The sequence below is a fragment of the Phoca vitulina genome, unplaced genomic scaffold, assembly GCF_004348235.1.
Source record: "Phoca vitulina isolate PV1807 unplaced genomic scaffold, GSC_HSeal_1.0 scaffold33, whole genome shotgun sequence".
Classification (NCBI taxonomy): domain Eukaryota; kingdom Metazoa; phylum Chordata; class Mammalia; order Carnivora; family Phocidae; genus Phoca; species Phoca vitulina.
In genome coordinates this window covers 18210065-18232459 of record NW_022589736.1, presented here as the reverse complement: position 1 = coordinate 18232459, position 22395 = coordinate 18210065, and the positions used below count along the sequence as shown (strand labels likewise).

The window sequence follows — 22395 nt, the reverse complement described above, 5'->3', positions numbered from 1 at the left end:
GAGTTTTTTGTTAGGTGCAACAGTTGATATAGATCTCTTTAATTTCCTATATTAACTAACTGCTCTGCTTTACTCCAGCTTGGCATTCCAAATTCAAGGCTCCGGTATTTCCTTATTGCAAAGCTTCAGTCAGAACCATTACCTTTTCAAGTCCCTGGTCAGGTATTATTGTTGTTGTTGTTGTTATTATTATTATTATTATATTGTAAGTATATCTCAGTCGGCTAATTTATTTCAAGAACTACTTTGTGGAAGCTTCTATGTTTCCTACTGAGCTTATTATATAGACCATGACCTAAGTCTATTTCCTAGGGCTTTTTCCTCTCCTGTTGCTGTTTTTATTGTTTTAAACAAGACAAAAAAAACTTTTCTTTCATTATTAGAAAAAAATATAAGTTAAAAGTTAAAAAAAACTAACATCAGTGCTGTTACCCTTCTTTCTCCCTCTCATTTCCCTTTTGACCATTGACTATTTTGTATCTGTCATTTTTCCCCCCAGTAGAAGCCATTGATTATTTTTGATAAAATTCAGTTATACTATCTTAACAATTGCTTAACAGTATTTTAACACAAATTGGTTGCATTTTCTTTGAAGTCAGTGCTGTTTAGCCTTAATTGATTAAAATATAGTGATTAGTACAAACTAGAATAAAATGCTCAATTGCTGTAGATAGGATCTCTAATTATGCAAGCAACTGTACATCTTTCCGTCAAAATTGCTGTGGAAAACAGAGTTTCAGTGATTCAGTGAAGCTCTCCTTAATAGTCACAGGTAAAAACTCAAAAGTCTAATAGGGGGTCACTCGTGTCATTTGGATCCCCTGCCATACAATACCAATACATCTCCCCTTCCATGATGGTCAATTCCAAAAACAATATATAAACTATATTAACAAAGACATAAGCATTAAAAATTCCTGGAACTATTTTTCTTTTACATCATAGGGCATTCATTATGCATGATTACATGTTTTGCAGGAAAAAGGTTTTCCTATGGGACTCTTGAGTAGAAATAACCTTTCAGGGGAAAAAGTGCTTTCGCTTTTTTAATTACTAGTTTTCCTTTAGATCATGGGTATGTTCCAGTTTTTCTTTTTTAATGAAGGGGTATGGCAAACTTTGATCGAATACACATTTTCTGGAAATGTTAATGTTACTTTCTTTTCTTTCTTTTTTTTAAATGCTGTGCCTTTTAGTCCCATGACTTATTCATTCCATAACTAATGTTGCTTTCTAAACTTCTTTTTTAAATATAGTACTGTATCTATATTCAGCATACTTCCTATACAGCAGGCAGTAACTCCATGAAATAAATCAGTTGTAGCCTGTTGACACTATAGCTATATGGTGAAAAACTTACAATAACTTGTATACATCCAAGTAAATCACAATTCCTCTGTTTTTTAATGACAACTCTATAAGGCTGAAGACATTTTTTGCATAATGTTGACTAGACATTATTAATTTGTCATTTATTTTTAATAAAGCTTTGAACAGGTGTGTATTTTCACTTAATGCCAGGTACTGATGGAGTTTCCCGAAATTGAATCTGAATATCCAGGAAGAAATACAATAGATACAGAAAATAAAATTGAAAGAAAGAAAATTGAACCTAGTATTTGCTTTGATAAGAGCAGACAACGTTCTGGAAAAGAGGCCATTCTTTTTAAGCTTGAAACTGTAGAAGAAGTTAACCGGAAACATCACCAGGACAGTGATCTCTCTGTGCAGATGCTAAAAGATTTTCTTGAAGATGATGTTGACGTGAATCAGTATTTTTTACCGCCGAAGTCATTGCTGCGATACGCTCTTTTGTTAGACATTGTTAAGCCCACTTGCAGAAGGTCCACATGCTTTACCAAAGGGTAGGTTTTAAAAAGCTCTTAGAATGGGATATTCAGAATAGCCAGGTTTTTATGACTATTGTTTCTTTCAGTTCTTCTCAAAACAAGGAGGATTTTACAAAATGTTTCTGCTAGAATGAATTTTTTTTTTTTTTTTTGCCCTTAATTGCCTGCTTTCGTGTTCAATAGAATGCACAAGTGAAAATTCCTTCTGGCAGAACATTATGTGCACAACCCACAAAAGTGCTCACAAAACACAATGCCGTTTGTTTGGTGACCTTCATAAGAGCTTAATTACCCGTGGTGGAACATGGTTTCTGTAGATACTGAATTGCTACTTTTTAGCACCTTTCTTTTCATGGCACATCAGACCTCAAAAATTTATGTCCACTCTCATGATCAATGTATAAGAAGAAATTAAATTTTAATATCAAGAAATAAAGTTAAATCATCTGGTGGCCGTTAAAGCATATTTAAATTTTATTCAGTTTTTTAAATAAGTAATTTATTTTTGTGGTTCAAAATTCAAAGGTACAAAGATTGTGAGACTCCTTTCCCTGTCTGTCTCTTGCTCATCCAATTTTCCTGCCCACATGCAACCAGACATTTCAATTTACTGTCTAATCTTCCGAAGGTATTATGTGTGAGAGTGTATTTAAATATACATGTATATTTTACCCCCTTTTTAAGTAAATGGTGATATACTGTATCTGTTATTATGTACTTTTTTCATTATACAATATAAATTGAATATTATTACATATGAGTACATAAAGAACTTTTCCATTTTCATGGTATATCATAATGTCTTTTATTGGTTACTTTTGGGTTATTTTTGAATGTTAATATGTTTTTCATCAGTTTTTTTAAACCTATAAAGAAGGGGAAAATTAGACCTTTCCAGAAAATTTTGTAAAAGATCCCTATCTCTGCTTTGTTAATGCCACTCAGCCTCATTTGATGAGTAACTGTATGATTTGAAACTTCAAGCTTTCTCTTTTCACCCACTAGTTTTCATGCATGCTATGTCCCGATACAACCATACCAGATTTATTCCGATTTTGTCATGTTCTGCCCTTGTACTTTCAGGGCAACTGGTTTATTGCTTTCCATTGCCTTAAAAGACTTTACTCAGCTGTTGTCTGTTTCCAAGTCTGATAAGACAAGACTTATCAGTTTGGTAATAAAAAACAACCTTGAAATTCTTTTGTAATTATAAAGATGGTATAAAGGAAGCCTTACTATAAAAGTCTATTTTAGTGTAGATAATATAAACAGGCACACACACACACATATGAGAAAACAGATTTGCAAAAGTATTTTTCCCTGGTGTGTCTTTATATTTTAAACTGATCTATTTGGGAAAAAAGATTATGATAATATGTTGAACAGCTAGCTTGGCAGTGATCTTAGGGGAAGAAATATTACTAATACCTTGTATTTCTGTAGCTTTTTATACTTTTAATACAGTTTTTTATACAATGGTCTCTTTGTTGTATGAAGAGGAGTGAAAACACTGCGTCACGGTAGGAGGCAGACGCACATTCAGCGGGCCCGTGTTTGTCACAGTACTGGAGAGTGGGCTTTTCATTTTCAGTTCATGAGGAGAAGTGATGGTTCAGTCATTATAAAAAATAGTAGCAATTTATTTTCACCTGTATAACATTTGGTTTAATGTAGCAGGGATGCCAATATTGAATAGCATTTGGATATAAAGTCTTAAGAAGCGCATGCTTTCTAGTGATGAACATTAAGAAACTGACAATTAATACAAAGAAATGATAATTAATAATGCATGATCAAAGTGGTTTTTACACAATTCAAAACACTATGCCAAGTTTAGTGTCTGAGAAGTTTAAATAGAATGATCTTATGTCTTTCACCCAGTAATTTTTCACTTACAGAGCATATTTATGTGTTTCAGACTATTTCAGAAGGATGTAACTATGTAGATTGATTAATTCATTCAAGAAATATTTAAGGAATTTCACATTAACAAAAACATTAGATGCTGCATAATACACATGTTAATCTTTCAGTTATGGAAGCTACATAGAAGGGACAGGATCTGTGTTACAGACGACAGAGGATGTGCAGGTATTGTATATGCTTTAGAACTAAAATATTTGAAAATTAATTTAAATAAACTATTTAATACTTAAAATTTGAGAATATTAAAATAATCTTACATGTTTAATTGGGAGTGGATATACATATTACTCATATATGTAATATATATAATAATTCTTTACTATAGAATAAACCTTTTTGTTTCTTGTTGCTAGATGAGTTTATGTACAAAGAATATTTTCTATTTCACTTTCTCTTTTCTTATTCTCACCTTTGGTATTCTTTTTATTCCATAAGGAGTAAATTGAAATGCAACATACAATAGTTAATGTTCTCTAAAATTATGCACAAATATCTTAATATTCCTTTGGATCACACGCTATAAAACTGCCTTTTAGGGAAAGATATCTACCTCTTAGCAAGGCTTTTTATTAATACTTTAATTGTAAACTCTTCATGGCACCATAGTTGAAAAGGAGCTTGATATACTGCAAAAATATTCTATACTTTTGAATAATTTTGAAGTGAAATCATGTTATCTCCTTTTATACTGAATTAAACTCTTACCATTAGTAAAGTTTACCCATGGTAAAAATCCTATTAGAGGCAAATGGATTTGAGAATTTATATTTACCAAATGTATTTTATCATTTTAAGAAAATAATTTGATGAAATTGATCACAAACAGTAAACATTTTCATGATCTACTTGTTCGCATTGTGAAGTTGATTTCATTGGTTATTCAGGTTTCTTTTTCATATCTTTCACTGCATTTCTTTTATGTCATATTGCCATTGTTTATTTCTTATGATTTAATTGAGGGATCAAAGCTTCCTGATTTTTTCAACATTAAGCTTCTCATTTTCAGACATTTCGTTTTCACAGTTTATATTGCCATTGATCAGCCTATTATAGAGTTCATTGCAAGAGACATTTTACCCTGTGCATTTTGCTACCGGGTATCATAGCACACTATACGTTCATCCTTTTTAAAGTGTCTCACAAGAGATGATCTTATCTTAACAAATCTACTTGCACTCTACTTTATCAGTTATCTTGGCTATTTTCTTACAGATTGAGGATATCTACAAATCCCTTACCAATTTGTCACAAGAAGAAAAGATAACAAAATTGTTAATGCTTAAACTTCGATATTTCACTCCTAAAGAAATAGCAAATCTCCTTGGATTTCCTTCAGATTTCGGTATGTGGGATACAGGCAGACCCCAGCTTTCGTTTATTAAAGGTCCTAGAGTTCAATAGGGACTCATACTCATGTATTTTTTTGAATAAACCCTTGACCAGAAAGATGGATGTAAGAAAACTTCTTCCTTTCCTGATCATGCCATTTTTGACATTTTCCTTCCTCCTCTTTCTGTTTTTGTTCATAACCTAAGTCCATTCCCTTCAGCCTCAATGCTCTCTCCCTTCACTCCAGTAATGGTCCCGAGTGGTTTTCAGGGAAGGAGGGCCAAACCCACAATTTCTCACCTCTCCCCACAGATGGTTATTAATAGCATGTCTGTCTCCAGCTTTATTTTCTTGATTCCATTAAGTCCTGTTCTAAAAATCCCACACTAGATCTTATGAAAGAATGCCAGAATTGTCCTTTTTATGAGGAAATTACAAGGTGGTTGAGGAATTAATTTATTTTTTTGGTGGTGAGCGTATTTGTATTTATTTTCTTTAAAGACACATACTTATCAGTTATGCATCTTTTGTCCTCCCTATAAGTGGAGAAAAGAGAAGGTGGGGAGATGGTCTAGGAAAGTTTTCCTAATGGAAAGAGAGGGTGACTCAGAGCACAGATGCCAGAATGGACAAAAGATTATTGAGTCTGAGGCAGGGAATCTCAAGAACAAAAATGAAGATACAGTTGCAGAGGGAGAAAGACTCAGTCCTAACTCCTTTGCAGTCGGGGAAATCTAGGGATTGTTGCCATTAAGAGATTGGACACATGGCCTTTGCCTTGTAGAGCACCCCACCCCATCCCCGATCTCTCCTTCCTGGTGCCTGTGCTCTCCGTGGTCCCAAAGCCATCAGTTTCATAGGCTGGGGTAGGTGTATGGCCAGTACCTGGCTGGTGGTGACTGGGGAAAGACAGACCTCCCTAACATGCTTCCAGGACTATGCAAACAGGAAATGTATTTTTGATAACTCGGGGGTTTGCAGAAAAGCCAAATTTTTCTAAATCCAATATTGTAATATTAATACAGTACTATTTTTGAAGCAGATAATGGGTTAAATAGATCATGTTTTAAATTCTAAATAATTGATTTACAGATGAGGTTTTGAAACACATCCTTTTGTACATTGGGAGTAAACTGACTGTATAATTTGACTGTCCTCTTGGTATTTGGTTCTCTGAGTGTAGTCACAGCAACCAGGTTTATTTTGTAACTCTCTGCCTTTTTCTTGGTGATCTCATTCAGTCACAAATGTCCTGGCGAGTGTTATTTAAGAAAAACACAAACTTCCTTGTCTTAGTCTATGTCATAAAATGAGTGGGAACATCATAAAACAAATAAAAAGCTGAGAATTGGACTCAGGAATTTAATTCCCAGTCTATTACTATTTTTTTTTCCTCTTTTAGGATGAACAATCAAAGGTACTTTCCATAGCACTAGAGAAGAGATTTACTATCTAATAACTAATTCCTACATTTTGAGTGTGTATTTCTTTAAGCAGTGGTAGTCACTGCAGAAATACTGACACTTAGCATGGACCCCAGAGTCAGACTGAGTGAGTTTGAATCCTAGCAGCACCTTAACCCCTCTGCTTTAGTTTACACCTCTATAGAATGGGGGTAATCACAACACCAACTTCATAGGGTCGTTGTGACTGTTAAGTGAGTTAACATATGTAAAATGTTTACACACTATCTGTCACACAATATAAAATTTAAATGTCAGCTTTTATTTTTATTTTTTGAAAGATTTGTTTATTTGAGGGAGAGTGAGAACGATAGAGAGGGAGAGAGAGAGAGAGAGAGAGCGAGCATGAATAGAGGGGAGGGGCAGAGGCAGAGGGAGAAGCAGACTCCCCACAGAGCAGGGAGCCTGATGCAGGGGTCAATCCCAGGACCCTGAGATAATGACCTGAGCCAAAGGCAGACACTTAACTGACTAAGCCACCCAGGTGCCCCAGTTTTTATTTTTAAATGATGAACATTTATTTGCTTTTATAGCCTTTACTTCATAAGTAGTTTTTTTCATCATTTAAAAATTTTACATAGGTAAGTTAGGATTTTTCACAGCTCTCTGAAAATATATGTATAATATGTACAAGAAAGGCTTTTTAATTGCTTAGCCTTCTTTTAAAATATGTGATATATTTATATAATCAGGCTTGACTGATGTCACCACTGAGCAGCACTGTGACAGAACTGTCCTTCATATGTGCATTATTGACTCTGAATCTGGAATGTTTGAGCTGCTTGTCCACTGTCAATGTTGGATTTGCATCGATCCTTTCATACATTTTGTGCTGGTTCTTTTTGTGGCTAGTGGCATGCATTCGTGAGATAGCAAGCTTTGGAAGAGGCCACTAAGCTACACTTACAGAATGAAAGCTGCTATCTTGACCTTGTTAATGCTATGTTTCTTTGTTTTTGAAGATTATTATTATTTTTAATGTACCTAAGTTTTTAAAAAGTCACCTTTTAATTTAAAAAAGTTATGTCTGTATATAAAATACACAAGCACCCACACATATGTATAATTTTTACAAATCTGACTTGTTTGCTTTCAAACATTTCTTACACTGTGATGTAATCGTAATATTACAAAAGGTCATCCCTGGAATATTCTAAAAGTCTGTGATCTATTTGTATCTCTTTCTAATTTGAATGAAATAATTTTTTAGATGACTAATGTGCTTGCCTAAGACATATTATCTTTATAATAGCAATTTTATGATCTTGCTCAATTGCAAATATAATTTTATTATGTAATCACTAATTTTATTGCAGTAAGTATAATGTCAAGTGTTGATGAAGCAACTTTATCATAATCAACTCTTCCTTCTGTTCCTCACAAAATATGTAATTTGCTTTTCTTAATACTTTTATTTCCTTCATTTTATTATATAAATTTTCCTTTATTTAGTTGCTATGTCAAAGGATACTAAATATGAAAATTGTAACTAACATTATAGTATATACTTCATGGACAGTCTTTTATGTTGCTACTTGCAAGGCTTTGTCCTAGCAAATTTTGTATCTGTGGGCCATTTTGTTTTGAAAAACAATATAGCAAATGGAAGTCCAATATGAGAAAGCACATTTGTGGAAACGGAAAATAAAAAACAACTGTGAGAAACTTATATCCAAAATATATAAAGAATTCTCACAACTCAACAATAAAAAGAAAAATAATTCAACTAAAAATGGGCAAAAGATTTGAATAGATATTTCCCAAAGAAGATAGACAAATGGCCAGTAAGCACATGAAAAGATGTCTTCATCATTAGTTATTAGGGAAATGTAATCAAAACCACAAGAAGCTACCACTTCACAAAAAGACAAACAATAACAATGTTGACAAAGATGTGGAGAAATCAGGTCCCTTATACATTGCTGGTCGAATATAAAATGGTGCAGCTACTTTGGAGAACAGTTTTGCAGTTCCTCAAATGTTAGATGTGGAGTTACTGTATGAATCAGCATTTTCACCCCAAGGAATATATCCAAGAGAGCTGAAAACGTCCACACAATAATGTATATGTAATGCTTATAACAGCGTCATTCATAATCAAAAAGTAGAAACAACCCAATGTCTATCAGCAGATAAATGGATAAATAAAATGTGGTATATCCATGCAATAGAATACTATTTAGTTATAAAGAGGAGGGGGTATTGGCACATCATGTTGCTTTGCTTCTTAGATTCCACATATAAGTGAGATTTGTCCTTTTTTCTCTGACTTACTTCACGTAGTATAATGCCCTCAAGGTCCATCTGTATTGTTGCAAATGGCAAGATTTCATTCTTTTTTATGACTGAATAGTATTCCAGTGTGTGTGTGTGTGTGTGTGTGTGTAGGTTTTCATATCTTGGCTATTGTAAATAATGCTGCAGTGAACATGGGGTGCATATATCTTTTCAAATTAGTGTTTTCATTTTTACCTCATAAATACCCAGAAGTGAAATTACTGGATCATATGGTAGTTCTATTTTTAATTTGTTGGGAAACCATACTGTTTTCCATAGTGGCTGCACCAGTGTATATTCCCTCAATATATTTTGCATATTAACTCCTAATTAGATATATGAATTGTAAATATTTTCTTCCCTTCAGTAGATTGCATTTTCATTTTGTTGATGATTCTCTTTGCTTTGTTATGCAAAAGCTTTTTAGTTTGATGTAGTCCCACTTGTTTATTTTTACTTTTTTTTGCCTTTGCTTTTGGAGTCAGATCCAAAAAATTCTCGCCAAGACTGATGTCAAGGAGCTTACTTTACTGCCTGTGTTTTCTTTCTTTTTTTTTTTTAAGGATTTTATTTATTTATTTGATAGAGACACAGCGAGAGAGGGAACACAAACAGGGGGAGTGGGAGAGGGAGAAGCAGGCTTCCCACTGAGCAGGGAGCCCAACGCGGGGCTTGATCCCAGGACCCTGGGATCATGACCTGAGCCGAAGGCAGACGCTTAACAACTGAGCCACCCAGGCGTCCCTCTGCCTGTGTTTTCTTTTAGGAGTTGATGGCTTCAGGTCTTACATTCTAGTCTTTAATCCATTTTGAGTTAATTTTTGTGTATCAGAGCAGAGCTTCCAGCTTTGTTCTTTCACAAGATTGCTTTGGCTATTTAGGGTCCTTTGTGATTCCGTATGAATTCTAGGATTGTGTATTACACATCTGTCAAAAATGCCATTGGAATGTTGATAGGTATTGCCTTGAATATGTAGACTGCTTTGGATAGTGGACATTTTACTAATAATTCTTCCAACCCATGAGCACGGACTGTCTTTCCATTTGTGTCTTTCATTTCTTTTATCAGTGCCTTACAATTTTTAGTGTACAGATCTTTTACCTCCTTGATTAAATTTATTCCTAGGTATTTTTTTCTTTTTGATGGAGTTGTAAATGGGATTGTTTTCTTAATTTCTCTTTCTGATAGTTTGTTGTCAGTGTCTAGAAACACAACAGATCTTTATATATTAATTTTGTATCCTGAAACTTCACTGAATTCATTTATTAGTTCTGACAGGTTTTTTTTTGGTGGAGTCTTTGGGGGGTTTATATATATATAATATCATGTCATCAGCAAATTGTGACAGTTTTCCTTTTTCCTTTCCACTTGGATTCCTGTGATCTCTTTCTTTGCCTAATTGCTCTGGGTAAGACTTCCAATACTATGTTGAATAAAAGTGGCAAGAGTGGGCATCCTTGTCTTGTTCCTGATCTTAGAGGAAAATTTTTAGCTTTTTGTTTTTGAGTATGATGTTAGATGTGGGCCAGCTTTCTTTTTGAGGTAATAAAAATGTTCTGGAATTAAATAGTGGGGATGCATGCAAAACTCTGACTATTCTAAAAATCACTGAATTGTACATTTTAAAAGGGTGAACTTTATCTCCATAAAGCTGTTATTAAGTAAAGGAAAACAACTGTGAAATAATGGTAGCCACTACTTTTCCTAAAGTGCTTTAAAATACAGATTTCAATGAGTTTCATGGTTGTTATGGGTGCACTTATGTGTACGCTGAACATAATATGTTATGTGATATGATAATATCACATTGTGTAGGCAATGTAATCTTATATTTTTGGCTTCAAATTCTCATTTGTTAATTGAATTTCATGGAGATCTTAGGGACTTATTTATGTGAATGACCACTCTGTTCTTACTAAAGGTTACATCATCCTTTTATCTCTGGAAGTTAATATTTTAAATGATTGTATTGTAAATTATTATCTCTCTTTTCTAGGATTTCCTGAGAAGATAACTGTGAAACAGCGTTATCGTCTACTTGGAAATAGTCTCAATGTGCATATAGTAGCTAAACTAATCAAAATCCTATATGAATAATTTAAAAATGACTCTGAAAGATGGTCACATTATTTCTTCATATCCAGATGGTAATTCTGAAATTCTATTTTGAATTGATTTTGATGAAATTCAACTCAACTACCTTTATCTCTTTAAAAAGAAATTCGGATTTATCATAAAAATGCCAGTTTTTTTCCTAAATTTGTATTACTATATTTTATAAAGCAGAAATTATTATTATGCTTTAGGAGAATATATTTTCATATGAAATTGCTAAATATACATGTAAAATATTCTCTTTTTAATATTATGGTATCGACAAATTTACATGAGTATCTTATGAAGTGTCATGACAGGCATAGTATAGTGAACCTGAGATATTATGTTTTTGTATGTTAATTAAACAAATTGCTTTATGAATCCTATCATTTTTTTGGTAGATGATTAATTCCTCATTCTAAAATGATGACTCTAATTCTGGCCTGTTTCAAACATTGAATGTTTTACTTAATTCCAATCCTTTAAACATTTCTTAATTGCATCTAAACAAATGCATATAATATTTTAAAACAAATTGTCATCATTCAGCGTGATACAACAGTCTGAAGAAAATGTCAGAAAAATAATCCTAAATTCTTGATTACCTCTCCATTGGAAGCTACAGAAGATGTAGGTACACATTATCTGATTGTCTTTAATTCTATCTCCATCTGAACCACAAAACTTCACTGTCCTTTCTTCATTTGTAAATAACTTTCCTTCAGTTTGCTATCATCAGAGCTTGCTTTTGTCTTCCTTCTCCACTTCTTGTAACTTAAATTTTCCATCACCTTCTAAGGATGTAGCATGGCATTCAGATTTTAGGGAGGAATCTCTGCCCTCTGACCCCAATTCATATGACTGTTCTGTGAATTAGCTTTTTAAACTTTCGCTTTCTCTCTCAGTAGAGTTCTTGGAATTAGGGTTTCTAATCAGACTCTTGTATCATAAATCCTGTGATTTTGATTTCAGTTATAAAAGCAAGTGACAAAAAGAAGAAAATTAAGAAGAAATAAGACCAGAAATTGTATCACAAAATAAAAATGATATTTTTATTCTTAAAAGAATCATTTTGATGTGGAGAAATTGAAACCCTGTGCCCTGCTGGTGGAAATATAAAATGGTGCAGCCACTGCAGAAAATAGATGATGATTCCTTAAGAAAAATTAAACATACAATTACCATATGATCCAGCAATTCCACTTCTGGGTATTTACCCAAAAGGATTGAAAGTAAGGACTTGAACAGATATTTGTACAGTAATGTTCATAGCAACATTATTCACAATAGCCAAAAAGTGGAAACGATGGAAGTGTCCATCAGTGGATGAATGGATAAACAAAATGTGGTGTATACATCCAGTGGAATATTATTCAACCATGAACAGAAAGAAATTCTGACACATGCAACAACATGGATGACCCTTGAGAATATTATGAACAGTAAAATAAGCCAGACACAAGAGGACAAATTTTCTATAATTCCACTTATATGGGGTATGTGAAAGCATCAAGTTCATAGAGGCAGAAAGTAGACTAGGCGTTACCAGGGCTTAGGGCACCTGGGTAGTGGGAGTTCGTGTTTAATGGGTTTAATCAGTTTCTGTTTGGGGTGTTGAAAAGGTTGTGGGGATAGATGGTGGTGATGGTTGCACAGCAGTGTAAATACTTAATGCCACTGAACTGTATACTTAGCAGTCCTTAAAATGACAAGTTTTATGTTATATACATTTTACCACAATTTAACAAAAAACATAATTATTCCCCACCACCATTTTTTCAGAAAAACTCATAGATAAATATGGATATAGGGAAGCTGTAGGCCAATGCATATATATCAATTATCACATCTACATTTTGTGTATGATGTTTAAAGACAAACCTTATTACAAGTCTCATAAATTTTAGTATACAACAATCTGAAATTACTTTGGCATACTTTCACTAGGTTCTCTTCACTGCTGAAAGAATCTTACTAATAAAAAGGTTCAGAGTTTTACTATGATTAAATAATTATAGTGTCCTGTGCCCCATTGAGCAATGTTACACAAAATAAATGTTGAGTCCAGTGCACCAACTACAAACCTAGGAAAGCTCTGTAGAGTGTTTTCTTCCTAACTAGAAGGCAGAATATTGCTTTGTGAATTTTTTTTTTAATTATTGTAATATATTCATGGGCATAATGATTCTTGCCCTTGAAAATAAAAAAGGAGCAAGCATAAAACTCACACCTTAATGAAGACATATTTAACAGTGTGATTTATTTAGTTTATATGTACATGGAAAATTAATCTTAAAAATGTTATTTTATTGAATGCCTATTCTATGTTATTGGTAATAAATATGCCTAACATTTGTTCTAGAAATCCTATTTTCTGATGTTTGGACTTACTGTTAATTTATGCAGTATTTTGGAAACTAGAGCCTCTTCTAAAAAGAACTGTATGCAATGAAATCTTTGCCATTTCTAACAGTAAATTGATCTTTTATCCTCCTTTTTGTATCATTCCTTTTGGTGCTCTTTCAAATTGCTTGCCAAATAATTTTAAGTTATTACCCTGCCTCATACTTTTGGTAACTTTTTTTGGATCCAAAAATAACAAACAAGAGATAACCAGATGAATGAATACAAACAAGATGAATCATATTGGAAAATTTTTTTGAGAAGGGGATGGATAGTCATCATACGAGAAAGATCTGGAGCTCAACAGTCTTACGACACAGTAGAGCCAAGTGACCAGAGGGAGGGCGTGAATCACCCTGTAACTAAGGGATCAGCTGACCTTCAGATCACCCTGCATGTTTCATTTTGATTCTTCAATCAGACCCACACCAGGGGCGGTGCCCGTGAAAAGTGAGAAAATACCTCTGACTACCAGCCCACTTGCTCCCCTTCTCAAGATTAGAGCCTTTTCAAGGGACAAAACCAGGAGTGGAAATTGTGAAAGTCAGGACTATGCAACACTTTTTAAAAAATTGTGGTTCGGGGGTAGGATTCCTTAACAAGAATCCCAGTCTGTCCTCTGGTTCAATCTCAGTATGGTTTGGGTCAGAAGTTATTAAACTGGAGGCTTCTGAGGATGGAGAAATGAAGCTAAGGACACATAAAAATGGTTAATTCCAGTGACAGCAGTGCAGAATGAAGAAGCAACTGCCGTGTCGGCCCAAATTCAAGCACATACTGACGGATGCATCCAAACTAAAGTGGCTCTGGGTGCCTTTTGTGGGGGAAGGGAGGTAATTTTATAGTTTAAAATGAGAATTTAGGGGCACCTGGGGGGCTCAGATAGTTATGCATCTGCCTTCGGCTCAGGTCATGATCTCTGGGTCTTGGGATTGAGCCCCAGGTCTGGCTCCCTGCTCGGTGGGGTCTGCTTCTGTCTCTCCCTCTGCTTCTCCCCCTGCTCATGCTCTCTCTCTCTCTCTCTGAAATGAATAAATAAAATCTTAAAAAAAATAAAATCAGAATTTAGAATCAAGAGGTTCCCAAATAAGCCAAGATAACATAATAAGGATCTAACTTTAAGCCCATTTAGACAAAGTAGTTAAAGCATGTTTTCCTCAGGTGGTTATGTTATTGAAAAGAAGGCTAACTTTTTATTATTTGGTCCACAGCTTGGAACTATGACGATTTTAGGTCACAAGTTATAAACTGGTTTACAAATAGCTTTGGACTTTGAACTTGAGTGAGGGTCATATGGTCTCAGCAGTTTTCTCATAGCCTGTAGTTGAACTCATTATGTAATTTTTCAACACAGCCTTTGAACCTCCCTGTACTAGAACTCTTCCTTTCAACTTCTAATGTCAAAGTGTGCTGCATACAACTATCCTATCAATTTCCTGACATTCATTTATTTTTTTGATCCACATCCAATCCAGCCACTTCTTCCTCCATTCATCATACCAAGATATCTTGATATGCCTATAATACTTCATTTAGGAATGCCCCTTTGCACATTTTACTAAAGGCAGTAAAAATCCTAGACGTGTTCCTCAACTTTATATCAGCCAACCTGTCAGCACCGTTTTTCCTCTTTTGTCATTCCCTTACTTTGCTACTAAAATTTTAAAACTTGTTTTTTCTTTTTAAATCTATTTTCCTAGGCTCTATGTCTGTTTCTCTCTTTAGGACTTCTAAGAATATTTTACACTAAGATACTCATGCTCTTTAAAATCTTTTGCAACCATGACTCCAACTATTTCACTATTTTTGTCTTGACTTGTGAGTTTATTCCTTTTAAAATTTATTTATTCAATAAATATGAACATACGCAGAGAACTTTTTTGGCTTCTGGTTCTGAAATACTCAAATTTGTTTTCTGAGTCTTATTTTCAGCTACATCCAACACTTACAGCTCTCCCTCAAGTACACTCTACCTGATTCCTAAAGCTTTCAAAAACTTACTTTTCCTATAAATAGGAATCTAGATAGAAGTTTTCCCAAACTAGAAGATAGGAAGTTAGTTTTCCTGTAGAACTCTTCATCATGGCTCTGGAATGTTCTCATTTCTTTGCTTGTACATACCACAGTTCCATTGTTTACTTCAAGCATTTGCTCTATATTTTGTTTGCACCTTTATGTCTATTCATATCAGTGCAGGTTTAAATTATAAGAGTGTAAGTCGGGAACATGTTTATTTAGCCAAGTTGGCTCTATAATCAGATGAGATCACCTGAAGAGTCTAAAGAGAGAGAGTGGAGAGCGGAGGTCTGGGGTGGAGCTCATCCATTACTGAAGATTCAGTCCTCAGTTCTCTTTACCCTTTACTCTCCAAGCCATTTTTCTAAGGTCTCACCCTTTCCTACAACTTCGTTTGCCTGGGATACCCAGATAATTCCAGATCCAATATTTTTCCTAAGCCCTATTCTAGAAGGTTTATGCTGGGACATCTTTAACTTGAGTATCTTCCTGTCACATCAAACTTAGCATATTTGAAAACAAGTAAATCATCCTCCATTTAAAAATCAGTCCCTCTTGGGGCACCTGGGTGGCTCCATCAGTTAAGCATCAGACTCTTGGTTTTGGCTCAGGTCATGATCTCAGGGTTGTAGAATTGAGCCCTGTGTCAGGCTCTACACTCAGCATGGAGTCTGCTTGTCCCTCTCCCTCTGCTTCTCCCCCTGCTCTCTCTCTCTCAAATAAATAAACAAATAAATACAATCTTAAAAACTTACTTTTAAAAAATCAGTTCCACTCACGATTAACTTCAATATTTCTCTTCATGATACTGCTTCTCTCCCAGTCTCCCAAGTTTAAACCCCATCACCCAAGATCATTGTCACCTTCTTTCTCACTCTATTTCCATTTATAAGCTTCTGTTAATAAAATGGCCTTCCCTAGAAAGCCTTCCCTGAGCAATGATTCATGTTAGGAAAACAGAAAATGTCACTTTGAAACCTCAAGACATACATGTCCATTTCCAACCAGATTTGTATGCTTGGCTGAACATGAGGACATTGAACAAATTTCAGCCTTCTGAATTTAATCTAGCATGAGTATCATTTTTACTCAGATAGTTGTTATTCTACTCACTTAGCTATTTCCTTACACAAGTACAATTAAACGTCTCTCACACACAGAAATGATTGAAGATACCTAATGGAATGTGATAGTCTTTGTGTAGTAGATTTAAGTTGAGTTTGCTGTTTGAAAAGCTAATGCTATGGATGATTAGACAATGAGCTTGATAGTTGATTTGAATTCATTTTAAGTGAAAAACATCCCATATTTTGGAGAATGTAAACTTCCAAGAGGGCAGGGATATTTAATTTTTTTTTTTTTCACTGCTACCTTTCCAGGGACTAAAACAGTACCTGGCCCATAATGAACCCTTAGTAAATACTTGTTAGATGAGTGACTGTAGTCTCCATACTGGATCAATATAGAAGCTGCCTAAAGGCCATAAATATACTGTGGAATTTAAACAGTATCTTTGAGTCACTCTCCTGAGAACTATTTATGTTACTGCCACTTTCGAATAGCCAAATTTACTCAAGTTTAGAACACATGATTTAAAAAAAATTCTAGGATAGGGCTTGATCTTTTGGCTGAGGAAGTTGTGCAGATAGAAATTTTTTAAAATATTGCATTCTGACTTCTTGCCTGGACAAGAGGGCAGGCTCATTTCTCTTTGCTCCTTCTAAGTACAATTATCCATTCTGGATAAGTATGATTATAAGATAATGCAAAAGACATAGAATAGAGGACTGTGAAAGGTGGGAAGAGGAAAACAAACCAGCTAGGTAATCCCAAGACTGGAAGGGAAACATGGTTGCAGAATGTCTTAAAAGCTCCCACCCAACAGAAGAAGGTGACCCATGTTTGGTGTTTCCTGATTCCAAACCTCACAAGATAAGGGAGCCCAGCATGGCTCATTCCTATCCCAGATGGAACTAGAGTCCTGCTGACCAACACAGGATGAGTCTGATACCACCAGCAAGGGCAATATACAGGGCTCCCCATTGACAAGTGTCCAGGGGAAGCACTCTTCTGCAAGGCCTGAGACTCCTCTCACTTGCTCAGAACACTGGACAGCCAGAGAGCAGAGGCAAGGGGATCCTACCACAAAAGGCCTGATCCAGGAAGCTTCTTCTTCACCATGGACAGGAGGCTCCTTATCCCAATCTATAGGTGCCAGGGGAAAACCAGTTCTCCCTAAAGCAGCACCATCAAGGACCATATGCAACCCCAGCAGTACCAGGTAAACCAACCAGACCAAAAGACTCTGAAAATTAAACTGCCACTGGAATCACAAACCAAAAAGCAGGCCAGGGTCTGCATGCTAAACATAGAATGACTACTTGCTAAAATAAAAGATTAAAATAAGACCCAGAGCCTCCTAACATCCAGGATACAATCTAAAATTACTTGTCATACCGAGAACCAAGAAAACCACAACTTGAATGAGAAAAGATAGTCAACTGATGATGCCACCAAAATGAACCAGAGATTGCAATTATCTGACAAGGATTTTAAAGCAGCCATCGTAAAAATGCCTCTGCAAATAATTACAAATTCTATTGGAACAAAAAATAGAAAGCCTCAGCAAAGAAATAGGTAACAAAGAGTTTTAAAAAGTTAACAAAAAAATCACTGTGGTGTGTGCATTATATCCCAATTTTTAGAAAAAGAAATAATGGTAATTATTTAACTGAAAAATACAATAACCAAAATAAACTTAATGAATGGTACAGTGGAAATGACAGAAGATTAAATCAGTAACTTGAAAATAAACCAATAGAGTTTATGCAATCTCAATAACAGAAGAAAGATTGGGGAAAAAATGAACGTCAGTGATCTGTGGGACAATAACAAGAGTGCCAATACTCATGTATTTGAAGTCCCAGAAGTAGAGGAGAAAAATAGAATAGAGCCGGGAGAATATGCAAAGAAATAACGGATGGAAACATCTCACATTTAGCAAAAGATACAATCATGCAGGTTCAAAAAGCTGAGTGAACCACAAATAGGATAAACTTAAAGAAATCCAAAAGATACATCATAATTAAATATGAAAACTAAAAACAAAGAAAAAGACATCAAAAGCAGCCAGAGAAAATGACACAATCTTAGAGGGGAGCACAATTTGAATGACAGCAGATTTTCATCAGAAACCACGGGGGCCAGAAAGAGATGGCACAACATTTTCAAGTGCTGAAAGAAAAGAACTGTTAATTGCAAATTCTGTACTCCTCCAAACTATCCTGCAGGACTGAAGGAGAAATAGTGGTATTTTCAAATGAAGCAAAACTGAAAGTATGTGTTGCTAGCAAACCTACCCCAAAAGAATGCCTAATGGAAGTTCCTCAAACAGAAATGAAATGATAAAAGGCATCTTGGAGCATCAGAAAGGAAGAACAATGGAAAGAATAGAATTAGGGATGCGTACAATAAATAGGGTCCTCATGACTTTCATGAATCCCATTTGATGATTGAGACCAAAATTGTAATTTCATCTGATGCTCAAGACAATGATATTTAAAAGTAGGGAAGGTAAAGGGACCTAAATGGAAGTGAGACTTCGTTTCCTGTGAAGTGGTAAAATGCTGATACCAGGAGACTGTGATAAGTCATAAATGTATATCGTAATACCCAGAGCAACCACTGCATAAACTATACAAAGAAATGCACTCAAAACTCTATAAATAAATCAAGTTGGAAGGCAAGAAAAGGGGAACAAGACTGAGGAGTGGAGGAAACAAGCAGAAAACAAACGACTAAATGGTACACACACAAGCTCTACCACATCAATAATTATCTTAAATATAATTGATGAAAATACACTAATTAAAATACAGATATTGGCAGAGTGGATGAAAAACATTATTTAATTACATGCTATTTACAAGAAACTCACTTCAAATTAAATAATGCAGGTGGGTTGAAAGTAAACATGATGGAGGCGCCTGGGTGACTCAGTCGTTAAGCGTCTGCCTTCGGCTCAGGTCATGATCCCAGGGTCCTGGGATTGAGCCCTGCATTGGGGTCCCCGCTCAGCGGAAAACCTGAGCCTACTCGCCCTGCTTGTGTTCCCTCTCTCGCTCTGTGTCTCTCTGTCAAACAAATAAATAAAATCTTAAAAAAAAACAAGTAAACATGATGGTACAAACAAGAACCACAAGGGAAATATACCATGATGATATAATTCAAAAGGACAAAAGGTTATAGAAATGAAAATATGAAACATAGAAAAACTGGAAGCATATTAAATGTCCTTCAGTGAGACAATAGTGAAATAAGTGATTAGGAAACCAATCAAAATGCTATGCAATGGGGGCGCCTGGGTGGCTCAGTCGTTAAGCGTCTGCCTTCGGCTCAGGTCATGATCCCGGAGTCCTGGGATCGAGCCCCGCATCGGGCTCCCTGCTCTGCGGGAAGCCTGCTTCTCCCTCTCCCACTCCCCCTGCTTGTGTTCCCTCTCTCGCTGTTGTCTCTGTCAAATAAATAAATAAAATCTTTAAAAAAAAAAAAAAAAATGCTATGCAATGATGCAGCCCCTTTGAAAAACAGTTTGGCAGTTCCTCAAAAACTTGAGTTACCATATGACCCAGCAATTCTACTCTTAGGTGTGTGCCCAAGAGAATTGAAAACATATATCCACACACAGACTTGTACATGAATGTTCACAGCAGCATTATTCATAATGGCCGAAAAGTGGAAAGGACTATTATGTTTACCAACTGATGAACAAGGAAACAAAGTGTATATATCTGTACACTGGATTCAGCCATAAAAAGGAATGAAGTCCTGACACATGCTAAAACATGGATGGACCTTGGAAACGATGCTAAGTGAGAGAAGCCAGACCCAAAAGAGCACATATTACATAATTTCATTTTATATGAAATGTCCAGAATAGGCAAGGTTGATTAGTGATTTCCAGAGGAAGGGGAAAGAGGGGAATTGAGAGGTACAGAATTTCTTTTTGAGGTGTTGGGAATGTTCTGGGATTAGTGGTGATGGTGGTAAACTCTGAAAATATCAAAAAGCATTTAATTGTACACTTAAGTAGGGTGAAATTTATGGTATTAAAAATATAAATTTGGTATATGAATAATATATGAGTATATAAACTTTATTGTATATAACAATACAGTTATTGTCAAGGAGACTAGGTGGTGACATTGAATTAGGTTCATGTGAAAAAAGAGAGGAGGAGACATAATTTTATACATGTATATCCTATGATTATAACTGAAATTATTCATCTGTAAGTAGATTGGAATAAAATAATAGATAAGGGTTACATTAGAGTAATTGAATTCTAAGTTTTCTTGTTTATACTCTGCAAATTGAATATAGTATAGTTACATTTCTTTCATCATTAAAACATTCTTTCATTCAAAACTAATATTCTATTCCAAGTCTCTACCATGGAGTCTGATCATTTTAAACTATCTTCGAAGTCACCGCTTCCTTTGCATTCTGATGGCACGTAATACGTCTCCTCCCCAGACATTTTCCCCTCAAGACAGAGGCTGCATCTTACCCAGTTCTGTCTGCTCAGCACCTCTCTCAGAGGTTGACAAATGGTGGGTACTTAATAAATAATTGTCCAGTTAATCTGACTTGAATATGAGCATGCTGAGTTTTGTAGCAGAATCATTATGGTCTTTGATGACTTGGGGAATTGTTGGCATAATTCTATCGGTCAACTTAAAGAAGAAAAACACATTAAGTTTTATAGGAAAAGTATTTAATACCAGAATTGTGTGTAACGCCTAAGGGATTGTTTATGCCTCCTATAAATATAGTCTAGGAGTTTTTGACAAAGCTTGATTTAGCAGGACTTCTGTAATAATATAGCCCAAGCTCCTATATAAAAAAAATACAAAGGGACAAAGGCTTCGGTTTTTACAGATCTTGGAATAAGGGCACTGAAAAAGACCGAGAGGTGAGGTCATCTCATCCTTCTTCCTGCCCTGATGACAACACCTTCTATCTTCCCACAGATCTGTGTGGCACTTCAATTAACGAATCCCCTGGGAATGATGGTGCTTTGTAAGGCATCAGCCTTGTGAGAACACTCCTCCCATCATAAATCACATCAATGAAGCAAAGCCTCCCATTGCCAGATAAAGATGCTTCTATGTGCTGCTCCTGTCTGTAGCTTCCCAATTAAAAATACAAGAGGCAGAGTTCTGTAGTGTGCCAAATATCCCTAAACTCTTCCCCGCCCCCCTCCGCCCCTGCTCAGTGGGGACAGGCTCACCTCACTTGCTCTCTTCCTCTATCATACACAAAATATTGTTACAGAAATGCATTTCTCCCTTTTCAAAAGATGGGATCCCCTACAAGTTGCTATTGTTTGCCACGTACACTTCTCAGCCCCTCACATTCAGCGTTAGTGCATTCTGGCGTTTTCCTTTGACTGTGGTATGAATCACCGTGTCTGAATCTTGCACTTCATTGCCTTGTTCAGGGAATTCCAGGAGTCACCAGGTCAAAAACTTATTTTGTTCTTTTTAGGTTACCTTGCAAAGGAATGTCAGGAGGGTTTACCCATGGCACTCCCCAAAGATAACCTCAACTTCACTGCCTCACAGCTTCATAGAAATTAAGCTCAGATGAATCTGGTGGAAGTGCTGAAATCCTGGTATCAAGAGCTTTTGGAGGTAGAGAAAACTGTGCTGTGTTTCCTCACTGGCTTGCGGAGCCATTAATTTCGGAGCCTAGCAATTTATGTTTCCTCTGGTATGTGCCCTATCCTGGACCAGTCCCTGTCCCACAATGACACAAGAGCCCCCAGTCCATATTTTATGTTTTCTAGAATCTGTGACATGAGCTTAACATGTAGATGGTATGTGTGTGTCTACATGTGCCCTTAGCAACCCGGTGCTCCTTATCTGAAACCCTAGTCCTGTATTACAGTCCTTCCTCTGAATATGAATTTTCTGATTATATTCTGTTTATGTAGGGATTATCATACTTTAAAAAAATCTGAAAAAAAATC

At 35.5% G+C, this 22395-nt stretch overlaps 1 protein-coding gene across 7 annotated transcripts in view; it reads left to right on the top strand.

Moving 5' to 3' along the window:
• The window catches only part of TRDMT1 (tRNA aspartic acid methyltransferase 1), an 80417-nt gene extending 58486 nt beyond the window's left edge, over window positions 1-21931 (top strand). For 4 of the 7 annotated variants that reach the window (XM_032425576.1, XM_032425572.1, XM_032425571.1 and 1 more), the window contains 5 exons: window positions 79-162; window positions 1522-1865; window positions 3884-3941; window positions 4989-5118; window positions 7261-8275. In XM_032425576.1, the coding sequence (XP_032281467.1) occupies window positions 79-162; window positions 1522-1865; window positions 3884-3941; window positions 4989-5118; window positions 7261-7436 (792 nt within the window). In that variant the 3' untranslated portion in view covers window positions 7437-8275. Of the gene's footprint in view, window positions 1-78; window positions 163-1521; window positions 1866-3883; window positions 3942-4988; window positions 5119-7260; window positions 8276-10842; window positions 11988-21911 lie in introns of those variants that run through there. The other 3 variants (XM_032425574.1, XM_032425573.1, XR_004301955.1) reach the window with 2 other exon arrangements.
• The last annotated feature ends 464 nt before the right edge of the window (window positions 21932-22395 follow it).